This window comes from Condylura cristata, unplaced genomic scaffold (genome assembly GCF_000260355.1).
Source record: "Condylura cristata isolate star-nosed mole 26May11 unplaced genomic scaffold, ConCri1.0 scaffold00019, whole genome shotgun sequence".
Lineage (NCBI taxonomy): Eukaryota > Metazoa > Chordata > Mammalia > Eulipotyphla > Talpidae > Condylura > Condylura cristata.
The window spans coordinates 3,862,378-3,874,146 of NW_004567120.1; the positions used below are offsets into that span (position 1 = coordinate 3,862,378).

General features: G+C 42.1%; 1 protein-coding gene across 1 annotated transcript; it reads left to right on the plus strand.

Moving 5' to 3' along the window:
- The first annotated feature begins 1,089 nt into the window (after positions 1 to 1,089).
- On the plus strand, positions 1,090 to 11,305 carry TBX22 (T-box 22). Its single transcript, XM_004685878.1, has 8 exons — positions 1,090 to 1,261; positions 1,855 to 2,038; positions 2,921 to 3,022; positions 4,642 to 4,816; positions 5,631 to 5,795; positions 6,422 to 6,486; positions 6,848 to 6,933; positions 10,689 to 11,305. The coding sequence occupies exons 1-8, from the start codon at positions 1,090 to 1,092 to the stop codon at positions 11,303 to 11,305; spliced, it is 1,566 nt and encodes a 521-aa protein (XP_004685935.1).
- Positions 11,306 to 11,769: the final 464 nt, after the last annotated feature.

Genomic DNA, 11,769 nt, shown 5'->3' on the forward strand with positions numbered 1-11,769 from the left:
TTTTAAGAAAAGTAGCACTCTACCCAGGAAGATATTCAAGGATATATTTATTTGAGCCTAACATTTTAAGTCCCTGTGCTTGAGAATAAAGGTTTGGTTGGTACTCTGTTGGTGGCCCTGAAGTCCTTCATCTGTGTTTGCCGATTAGATCCTGCAAGAATAGACTTTGTGTGGGAATATTGGACTCTAGCAGAGACAGGTGTCAAAGGCCCAGATTTATTCTGATCGCTGACTGTGAACACTTGGGAGACTCCTGATCACGCTGACCTATCTCCTCCTGTATAGAGAGAACAGACTACCACAAGTTCCATGCGATTTGAGATGCAGAAACAAGTGTAGAACCAACCAACACAGAAAGCTTGTGTTCCTCTAAATTTCCTCTGTGTTTTTACTAGACAGCAAACAAATCCTCAATACCATTCTGTAGGTCTGGTTAAAAACTTTGATTTTTACCATTTAATGTAAAAATGGGACTTTGTGTATTTTCCCTCCTGCCTATCCTGTGCCCCTTTCAGGCCAGTCCCCAATGCCCCTCTCCACCTCCACCCCTTCAGGTCAGACTCTGAAGTGCCACTCAGGGTGTTTTTCTAAAGCTTCCAACAGTTCCCAAAACAAACAGTGGAGGCTGTTACGGTCCGGTATTCACTCCGTCGGAGCAACGGTATCTCCCAATCCCACAGGCTTGCACGGCCATTGGTGGCAGGTCCGTTCCCTAAAAGGCTCGCGTTTACCAATCTCTGAGCGCTGCCAGGTTCTGGAATCCGGGCTTTGAGCACTGATGGTCTGCACATTTCCACTGGGAGGGAGGACATCGCAAAGGGAAGGGAGACTAGACTCCAGAAGACTTTGGCTCCAGCTGGAGCTTCCTTTCCCTTTAGTCTACTCAAGGACAAAAGTAGACGTATACATAAAAATTATTACACACAAACACACACTTTTTTGATTGTCTGAATATAGATCCAGAAATTGTTTTTCGGATTTGGGGGATTTTTCCACTCTCCCTTTCATCTATCCTCTGCGCCCTCGATCACACTCCCTCCCGGATCAGGTTGAAACTCTGCTGCGCCTTTTCCTTCGCCCCCTGCAGGGATGGCTCTGAGCTCTCGGGCGCACGCCTTTTCAGTGGAAGCCTTGGTGGGAAGACCCGGCAAAAGAAAATTACAAGACGCTAAAGAGGAGGCGCAGCCCGAGCTGCTGGAGAAAGAAGGCAGAGAGGAGGAGAGAGAGAGCCGCGCCGCAAGGAAGAAGACAGAGCAGCCGGGTAAGTTCCGCTCCCGTTGTCCCAACTCACTGAGTCCGCCACGCTAGAGTTTGCCGGAGCCCTAAGTGTCAGCCTGGTCTGCGACGCCGGGACAGTGGTTTACTCTACAAGAGGATGCCCTGTCCCAGCTGGACGACCACCTGCGCACCCATGGGAACCCTTTTGCCCCCGGGTGTGGGGGAGCTTCAGAGCTTCAAAGTTCAGTCCGTAGTTTTGCAATCCGTTTGCGGCAAAGGGGAGGGTGCCAGTCTGCGGGTGGAGAACTGAGGCTCTCCAGCCTCCCCCAAGCTCTGCGATCCCGAGACAGCTCTATCTGGCTAGCAGCGGGCATGCACCGAGATTCCAAGGGAACCGAAAGTTTCTAGGAGAGTGAGGATACGTGTGTTTGAAGGGCCATGAACTTCACTGGACGCGCCTTGGGTCCCTTTCTCTCAGTCTGGGGGGTCACAGTGGGTGTGGTAGGGATTTGGGGAATCAGCCGTGGAGATTCCTGGTGAACTGGTCAGGCCGGTCCCTTCCAAGACGGGCGTGAGCGAGAAGGGGGCGCGCACACTGCGTGCTTCTCTGACTCTCCGCCTCTCTGTGTCCGTCAGAAAAACTACCAAAGACAGAGCCCTCAGTAAGAGCTTTAACAAGTTGTGGAGATGGTGGCGGAGACCGCGACAGCGTCGACAATCTGGAAGAGAAAGAGGCGATTCAAGTGGAGCTTCAAGGATCCGAGCTGTGGAAGAGATTCCACGAGATTGGGACTGAGATGATCATTACTAAGGCTGGCAGGTTTGCCTCTGCAAAGGCTGTCCAAGGGCCACACACAGTAGGCGCTTAATGTACCTCTCACTTCATCCCATATGGTGCCTCCAGTGTCTGAGCCTCTGCTCTTCCCCCACCTCTGCACCCTGACTTTAGAATGCTTCTGCCTTTCTATTGACCAGACGTGGGTGAGAAACCTAGTCCATGCTAGTGGCTCAGCCTTTCTTTCCTGTACACGCGGAACTCCTGGCTTCAGAATCTCATTCTATCAGTTTCTGGCAGGGTTGTATGTGAAAAAAGTTAAACCGGCCACACCAGGCACCATATGCCACTCCATAACTTAAGGTATTGTTAGGCCTCTGGCAAAGCCTCACAATTATCAGTGGACAGCATCTCACTTAGCAGACTCCCAGTCCACCATCCCTAGCCCAGGTAAATTTGGGGTGGGCCTGTCCCACTTCCACGTTTGCTGCGGGTCAGCTTCTTCATGTGAGCTGTATAGTGTGTGTGTGTGTGTGTGTGTGTGTGTGTGTGTGAATCTTAATTTCAGTCTTTTCCAAATCTGCTTCACAGGAAGTACTACTGAAAACCTGGAGGAAGGTCACATTTTTTTTTCCTTTCTACTTTCTCTCCTATAGATTTCCACTGCAGTGGGGATGGTGGGGAGGGGGGAGGTTGGGAGTGAATAAAACCTTGTGGTAAGTATTCTCCTCCCTTCAGAAATCCTCAACTTGTTCAACTAAGCATGCAACCATACCTTCTTATGTAACAAATATCATTTTCAGAAACTGCCCCAGAATGGGCAGTGCACTGTGTATTCATTCCTTCACTCTCTACTTGTCCCCAAGCCTATCCAATTTCAAATGTCTTGAAAAGCTCCCTGGTCAATCGCTCTTTTCTCTTCCACAGGCGGATGTTCCCCTCTATTCGGGTCAAGGTGAAAGGGTTGGACCCAGGGAAGCAGTACTATGTGGCCATTGATGTAGTGCCTGTGGATTCCAAACGCTATAGGTAACCAGTCCCGAAGGAGGAGGTATCCCAGGTCTAGGCTAGAGGTGACATTCTGACCCATGGACCAATTTTTTTGAAAACTACCATGAATGATTGGATTGCTCTCCTGGGTGCTTTGGGAGTTGAATTCTCTTTCTCAAACCCAATTGAGAAAAGAGCAGATTTGTTCCTCTTTCCTCTGACTTCTGGAGAAAACTCAGGTGTCAGTATGTTCTTCAGAGTTCCTCCAATCTCTTGCCTAATCACTGCTCTTGCTTTTTCTGTGCAAATTACAGAGGTTTTTGCTCTGTAGGAAGAAAGAAAGTTGTTTGAAACTATGTGAGGAGAAATTCCTGGGGTTCTCATATCACAGTGGGCTCTGGGTCGTGCTGCTTTGACAGCAGTGACCTGTTAGTGATACCCTGAGTTGCCATCCAAAGCTAATCCAGCAGTTATCATTCCCAGGTTCATTCTTTTTTCTCTCTCTCTCTGCCTTAGCCTCTCTCCTGAAGCCGAGGATGAGCTCTTGGTGTAAATAAATTCTTTACTTACAGCAGGGTAAATATGGTTGACTAGCCCTAAACCCAAGAGGTCCTTCCAGTCTTGCAGTACAGAAACATCTGACTGGCCAGTGCTTTCATTGAGGGGGCTCTGATGTCTGTGAAGGAACCTCAGAGCTGACCACTTTGGGGTTGTGAGTGTTAAACCTTTGAGTGTGTATCCAGCCTTTGAAGGAGACAACCCTCCAGGTTTGAGGTAGAGGAAGAAGACAGTCTGCTTCAGCCTGAAAATACCAGGAAGAAAATAATTTGCTTTTCCTCTTAGAGCTGCTTTGGCAGTGTTGCATATAATTGTGCTGTTGAGACTGGAACCTGTGAGAAAATCAGCCCTGGGGCAACATGGAGTAGAGTTCCTGGGGGTGTTCAAATGAGAAGCCTTGTTGATGAAAAGCTTTGATCACAACTGGAGGCCACCAGCTAGGCAGACACATTTCTTCCCTGAAGCTTCTTGCCTAAGCATGAGAGCTTTTAGGTCTTTATAAGTCTTGGTGCTGTGAAATGTGTTAGATCAACTTTTGTGGCAGTTTTCCTTGAGAAAATACAACCATAATGAAATTCCATGGCATTTTTACTAGGTATGGGAACTCACTGCTTTAAAAAAAAAAAAAAAATTTTTTATTTGTGCATACAGAACTGGGGTACAGGCCAGAGACTCAGGGGCGGTGAGAGGCTTCACCAGAGACAGAGTGGGGAGCAGAACAGGCAGATCTACGAAGTACACTGCTGAGGGGAGCAGCGGGCAGGTCAGGAGAGGTCTGCCGCGCCATGTGGTCACCTCCAGGGCAGGCGGGAATCGAACTCATGCGGAAGCGGCTTTAGATTCTCAGTGCTGTGTTTTAACACGCTGCGCCATCAGGGAGGGCCTGTAAACTCACTGCTTTTTAATAACATGTGCTTATTTACAGTTTGTTTTCTGTCCCTGAACATTTTTTGGAAGCCAAGTTAGATCTCCTACTCATAGTCTTTAGAATTAGCAGACAAATCTTATCCAAGGCCCCCAGGACCCCATGGTGTCCAGCTTCAGCTCAAGTTCCTGACTTTGACTGACTGCACCTAATGCCACACTCCACATCTTTTCAGATACGTATATCACAGCTCTCAGTGGATGGTGGCTGGAAATACTGACCACTCCTGCAACACTGCCAGGTTCTATGTCCATCCGGACTCACCCTGCTCTGGAGAAACCTGGATGAGGCAAATCATCAGCTTTGATCGCTTGAAACTCACCAACAATGAGATGGATGACAAAGGTCACGTAAGTGTGAGCAATCCTTTGCTCTGAGGAGGTAAGGGAGGTGCCAGCTATTCAACTCCAGGGTTTTTGCTGGATAATTGAAGGAGCCTCTGTCAGATGTGCATGCTGTGTTCTTCAGGAATTCTCAAGTTTGGGGCCTGAGGCCTGTAGCTTTTGGTGCTGGGTTTGTGAACATACGTTTGAAGATGCAATGTGACTTTTTAAAGTAGGCTGCCTTGTCTGGGAGAGTGGAGGGGATTCTTCATGGGGTTTTCTGGCACCTCAGCTTCTTGGACAATGATTGTGGGCTGGGATTCCTTTCCCTAGTTGAGCATCTTTTGTGTGGCCTCACTATCCATTCCCATAGAAGGACTTTTTGGGTAGCATGTATCTTGAGCTTTCTTTTCTGGTGCAACACAGTTCATGGCCTCCCTGGCCTGGACACAAAATGAAAGAGAGCTCACTAGATTAAAAAGTGGGCTATGTCAGATAGTCGCCCATCAATTACAGCTCATAGTATTTATGACAGGTAGTCAAATCCCAGGGACACTTGGGTACATTTCATGGTCACCTACATTTAGAAGTAGGAAATTATCTTACCTAGAAATGGAATCACTGCTACCTGTTGTTGCTGTGGTACCCCAGTGAATCTCTTAGCTCTGATGGTCTCTGTCTGGAGTCAAATGGCACAGGAAAATCCTCGGGTGTAATTAGCTTAGGTTTGATGGCTTAGTCTCACTTTTGTGTGTGGGCAATTTGGGGGCATTGATGAGAGGGGGCTAGTGTTGTGAGGCAAAGCCAATTTCTAGGCAGCATTTGACCATTTCTCCTCCAGATCATTCTGCAGTCCATGCATAAGTACAAGCCCCGTGTACATGTGATGGAACAGGACAGCAGAGTTGACCTTTCCCGGATTCAGGCCTTGCCCGCTGAAGGGGTTAAAACGTTCTCCTTTAAAGAAACTGAGTTCACCACGGTCACAGCTTACCAAAACCAGCAGGTAAAGCCAACTAGGTAGCAGGCAAGCAGGTATAGCTCCAGTGGGATCTTAGGGATAGAGGCGAGCTGAACTTCATGGATTGAATTTTCCATGATTAAAAAAAGTCATAATCTTATTGCATTGTCATCAAAGGCAAGTTTAATTATGAATTATGTAGTTCCTGTGTTAGAAAGTAGAGCAGAACAAAAATGCTAGGAGATCGCCATTCCAAATGTGACTGAGCAATATATTTACATTTATTTAACGTGAAAAGTGCTTAGTGTTGTAGCCGTTAAAAGTATCGGTGACAGGGCCTCCCTTGTGGCACAGGGCTTAAAGTCTGAGCACTATCAAGCTATAACCAACCACTCTGGCACTAGTTCGATCCCAGGCCAGGGAGTTAACCTGCATGATGCAGCACAACTCTCCTGTCTTACCCACTGCTCCCCTCAGCAGTGTATTTCAGTGGATCTGCCTGTTCTGTTTTCCACTCTGTCTCTGGTGAATCCTCTCACCCCCTTGCACCTCTGGCCTACACCCTAGTTCTTGATGCATTAGTAAGTAAAATAAATATAAAAATAATAAAAACAGCAGTGATAGTGTTAAATACTGAGGGAGCTAATTATCTTTGTCTTCTGATTCCACAGATTACCAAACTGAAAATAGATAGGAATCCTTTTGCTAAAGGATTTAGAGATCCTGGAAGAAACAGGTAACCAACATAACAATCACATCTAATATTTATGTTGCCGGTTACACAAGTTCTACAGATAAGAAAACCGTGGCATAGAAACCCAGAGGTTCTAAACTTTATAACTAGCAGCTGGCATAAACTTCTAGATAGGATGTCTCTAAAATCTTGCCCTATCCCAATCCCTCTCCAACCCATTGCTTATTCTATCCTGGGATTTTTATTTAGGGAATGAAATTTTTATTCTGAAGTCTAGCTATAAAAGAAAAATATTTCAAATAGTAACCCCTAAAATCAGGAACAAATTAACTCGAAAGTTTATATAAATCATCATTTTCAGGAATTGTATTCTGGATTTGCTGAACTTTGAATCTTTTTTCAGGGGTGTGTTGGATGGACTTTTAGAGACTTACCCTTGGAGACCTTCTTTCACTGTAGATTTTAAAACTTTTGGTGCAGAGACACAAGGTAAGGAAAGTTTTATTAATTTTTAATTTTTAAATGTTAATGAAATTATATCTATATCACATGTTACAGAAAGGAATAGGTATATGTTTACAGGAGAGCAGGTTTATATTCCTTGTGATAAGAAGTAAGAAGAGAGGGAGGGAATCTGCCATGCAGGAAACAAACAGAGCCATGGAAATGGTATATTATTTGGCCTCCATCTTCTTGAGTAATCATATATCCTGGCTCTCACTTGAATTCTTCAGTATTTCACTGTCTCATATCCTTGTTATTTGCCTATTTGTGTCCTTATTTGAAAATGTGTTACATAGTAAAGTAAATATTTTAGTTTTATGGAACTGCCAGCACAAGTTAAAATTACTTCCATTAATTTTTACCTCCACCTTGTTCTAATATTCCTTTTGTAGAATAGGAAAGTAAATATTTTTTTTTAAAAAAAACAACTTTAAACCATTATAATAAGCTTAACTTTCACAAAGATTTTAAAATATTTGCAATGTATTCATTCGCAGGTATTGTATTAAATGTCTAAATAATAATAATTAGAACATGCAGATTTTGTGGTGGGAAAATATATATAGTCACTTACTCTGATATTGAACAATAAATAGAAGAATATTTGCAAGCAAAATATAATTCTTGTAACCCTTTTGACTTCCTTGATGTTGTCTGCCTCAGAAGATTAAATCAAAGTTATATTTATGGAAATATTTATCAACATAGAGTTAGTTTGAGTTATACATAATACCATAACAATGAAATGAAATATGAAGAGATAATTTTAGTCTTTAGGGGAAATATTTCACTGGATTAATTGTATTAATTTGACTGAAAGAGTTAGATATAAAAAATGAACGTTTATTTTATAGAATCACTTTAACTAATGGTATTTAGGCAGCATGTTTTTAAATATCCAAGTCATCACAAAGTACACAAAGAAAAAAGACTAAAGATGATCATTAATTGATAATTTATTATAATGCAGTTTTCTTATAATTTAAGCTGTTCAAGCTGCACTCCAATAGCAAATAAAGAGGTACTGTTTTTTTAATCTTTTTAAAAATCATTATAATAGTTTATTTTTACGTCATTTTGTGCCTTTTTCCTTCTCAGTTGTAATCCCCGTGGACTTCCCATCACCAATTCACCTGTGTGCCATCACCATCATCCCATGTACTCCCCCCACATTGTTGTTCCCATTCTCCACTCCACCCCTGTACATGTCTCTGGTATATAGCTGTTCATTATCATTCCCTTTCCCTTCCCCGGTCCTTTATGTCCCTGCTATGAGTGAAACCATACAGTATTTTTCTTTTTCTTTCTGGCTTATTTCACTAAGCACTTTCCCTTCCAGCTCCAACCATGTTGCTGCAAAAGGCATGTGTTTATCTTTTTGTTTGCTGAGTATATTCCACTGTGCATATACACCACATCTTTTTAATCCAGTCATCTACTTTGGGGCATTAGGGTTGACTCCGTATCTTTCCTATTGTGAATAAAGCAGCAATAAACATGGGGGTGCAGGTATGTTTTTCAATCAGTGTTTTTGTGTCTTTTGGGTAGATACCTAGGAGTGGGATTGCTGGGTCATATGGAAGCTCCATTTTTAGCAGTTTGAGAAACCTCCAAACAGTTTTCCATGGTGGTTGAACTAGTTTGCATTCCCACCAGCAGTGCAGGAGAGTTCCTTTTTCTCCACATCCTCTCTAGTTGTTTGAAGATGATGCAACACATCTTTTTAATCCAGTCATCCACTTTTGGCACTTGGGCTGTTTCCATGTCTTTCCTATTGTAAATAAAGCAGCAATAAACATGGGGGTGCAGGTATCATTCTGAATCAGTGCTTTTGTGTCTTTTGGGTAGATACCTCGGTGTGAGATTGCTGGGTCATATGGTAGCTCCATGTTTAGCAGTTTGAGGAACCTCCAAACAGTTTTCTACAGTGGTTGTGCTCATTTACATTCCTACCAATAGTACAGGAGAGTTCCTTTTTCTCCACATCCTCACCAACATTTGTTGTTGCTACTTGTTTTACGATGTGCCATTCTCACTGGTGTGAGGTGGTATCTCATTGTGGTTTTTATTTGCATCTCCCTTATTACAAGTGATGTTGAACATTTTTTCATATGCTTTTTGTCTGTCTGCATTTCCTCTTTGTAGAAGAGTCTTTTTAGCTCTTCTGCCCATTTTCTAATGGGGTTGTTTATTTTTGTTGAGTTTCATCTGTTCTTTGTATATCGTTGGGTCAATCCTTTATCGTTAGTATTGTGTGAGAATTTTTTCCCAATTGTTTGTTTTGTGTAATGTCTCTTTTGCTGTACAGAAGCTCTTTAACTTGATGTAGTCCCAGCTGTTTATCGTTTCTTTCACTATCATTGTTTTGGGTGCTTTATCTTGAAAGATGTTACCAAGGTGTATGTTGTGTAGTGTTTCACCTATCTTTGCTTCCAGGTATTTTATGGTTTCTGTTCTTATGTCTAGGTCTTTATCCACTTCGAGTTAGTTTTTGTGCATGGTGCAAGGTAGTGATCTTGTTTTGTTTTGTTTTGTTTTGTTTTGTATGTAGCCTAAGAGGTACTATTTAAAAAAAAAACAACTTTGGAATGTTTACTTATAAAAATAGTTGCCACGTTGTTCATAAATATTTAAGCTATATCAACATACACAAAACAGTTTATTAGAGAACAATGCTGATAAAATGAACAAACCTAATCAGTAAACATACAATACAAACCCTACACATATCCCCTGACCACATTAAGTTAAAAATGTTTTTATAATTCAAGCACAGATATAAGGTATACAGTCAAGATTTCCCTGGACTGTACAACCATCCCTAATTTCAGTAGAAGTTAGGCTAACATTGGGCCCTCCCTGTTGGCATAACGGGTTAAAGCGCAGCACTGCAAGCGAGCCGCAGCCACTTTAGTGAAGGTTCCATCCCAAGTCCCGGAAGTGATCTACATGGCCCTACAGACCTCTCCTGACCCACCGCTGCTCCCCTTAGCAGAGTACTTTAAGGATCTGCCTGTTCTGCTCTCCATTCTGTCTCTGGTGAATCTTCTCACCTGCCCTGTACCCTAGTTCTGTATTCACAAATCTTAAAAAAAAAAAAAAACAAGTTAAGCTAACATAAAAGTTCACTTGATATGAACACTTTCATTTTCATTTTGATTATTTTAAGATTTATTTTTATTTATTTATGCAAGCTGTAGGCCAGAGGTACACGGGGATGAGAGGATTAAGCAGAGACAGAGTGGGGAGCAGAACAGGTGGATCTATACTGGAAATACACTACTGTGTACATGGAAATACACTACTGAGGGAAAAAGCAGGTGAGAAAGGTCAAGTCTGCTGTGCGATGTGGGTCACATCCCTGGCCGGGGGTCAAACTCAGGTGATAGCAGTGATAGCTCTAAGACTTTATACTTAAGCCACAAGGGAGGCCTTCTGGATCATGTTTAAATAGGTTTCTTTTATAATTCAATAGATAAATGACTTTCAAGTGCCTAGCACATTTCTTGAACATAATTAAATGCCCAAATCATGGTAACATAATATTAGTGCTAAAAGATAGTGGTTGTAGTAGAAACCATGGTTAGCTTGGATCAGAGGAATGAACATATTCTTTCCAAAAAAAAAAAAAATTAAAAGAGCTGTAAACTTGTATGGAAAGCTAATCTAGGAAAGAAGAAGGGATGATTATGGACATGATTACTGATACAGTTTCTAATTCATTGAATTGTCATTCGCAGGTGGAAGTAGTGGTTCATCTCCAGTGGCTTCCAGTGGAGGGGCTCCCTCTCCTTTGAACTCCTTGTTTTCTCCATCTTGCTCCCCACCTACATTTCACCACTTACCTCCAAGTTCCATTGGAATGCCCTGTCTGGAGGCATGCCTGCACAATATCAACCTGCCCCATAGTTACAAGATTTGTCCATCTAATTTTTGGCAACTGCAGCATCTTTTCTTGCCTACTAGTGAAACACTAGCAAGTCGCAACATTTGTAAGTCTTTAGCTCCATTCATGATGGAAGTTCCTATGTTTTCTTCCCTGAGGTTTGCCAAAGCAAAAAATAGTTTATCTGAAGACTTCAATGAGCAGTGTCTACAAGCATCTAATTCTGCCAATCAACTGCTATATGGACTACAGTCACCTGGAAACATTTTATCACCAAACCCCATTGCACAGGAAGCAATTGGTTGTTCTTTCCATCCTTCTTATGGCTTTTATAGATACAACTTCTGTGCACCATCCTCATTGGCAAATGTTGTGGACCACCTCAAAGTGAATGATAACAATCAAGTTTCTTTTAGAAAAGGCAAATGTAATCATGCTCATTGGTATCCAACAACTAACCATTGCCTTTAATGGAATAGTCACATTCCTAAAACAATTACACATAAACACATATTTTCTTTAATTGTAGCCAAAGAAAGATCAAAAGCTATTGAGATTAAAAGACTTCACTATCAGTGAATATTTCTCTGCTATCTATTTAAAGTGTCTTATCAAATGTTCACAAGAAAATGTTATAGGTCAAAATAATAGCTATTATAATCTCGCCATAGGTCTTCAAATAATATTCAGTAAATATAGAGTCAATGAAAATGAACTCTATGAACTCTTCAAATAATATTCAGTAAATATAGAGTCAATGAAAATGAACTCTATGAACTCTTCAAATAATACTCAGTAAATATAGAGTCAATGAAAATGAACTCTATGTGACAGAATCTCTAGGTATAAATAAGGCAATTTCTCATATCAACTTGTTAATAGACAGGATGAGGGCATCCCAGGATCCCTAATTGCTTTTTAAATAGATAATGACC

Bases quoted from the DNA above. Each gene is read 5' to 3' on its own strand.
- TBX22 (XM_004685878.1), top strand. From the start codon at position 1,090: ATGGCTCTGAGCTCTCGGGCGCACGCCTTTTCAGTGGAAGCCTTGGTG. The intron at 4,817-5,630 runs GTAAGTGTGAGC...TTTCTCCTCCAG, and splicing joins AGATGGATGACAAAGGTCAC to ATCATTCTGCAGTCCATGCA. The intron at 6,934-10,688 runs GTAAGGAAAGTT...TGTCATTCGCAG, and splicing joins TTTTGGTGCAGAGACACAAG to GTGGAAGTAGTGGTTCATCT.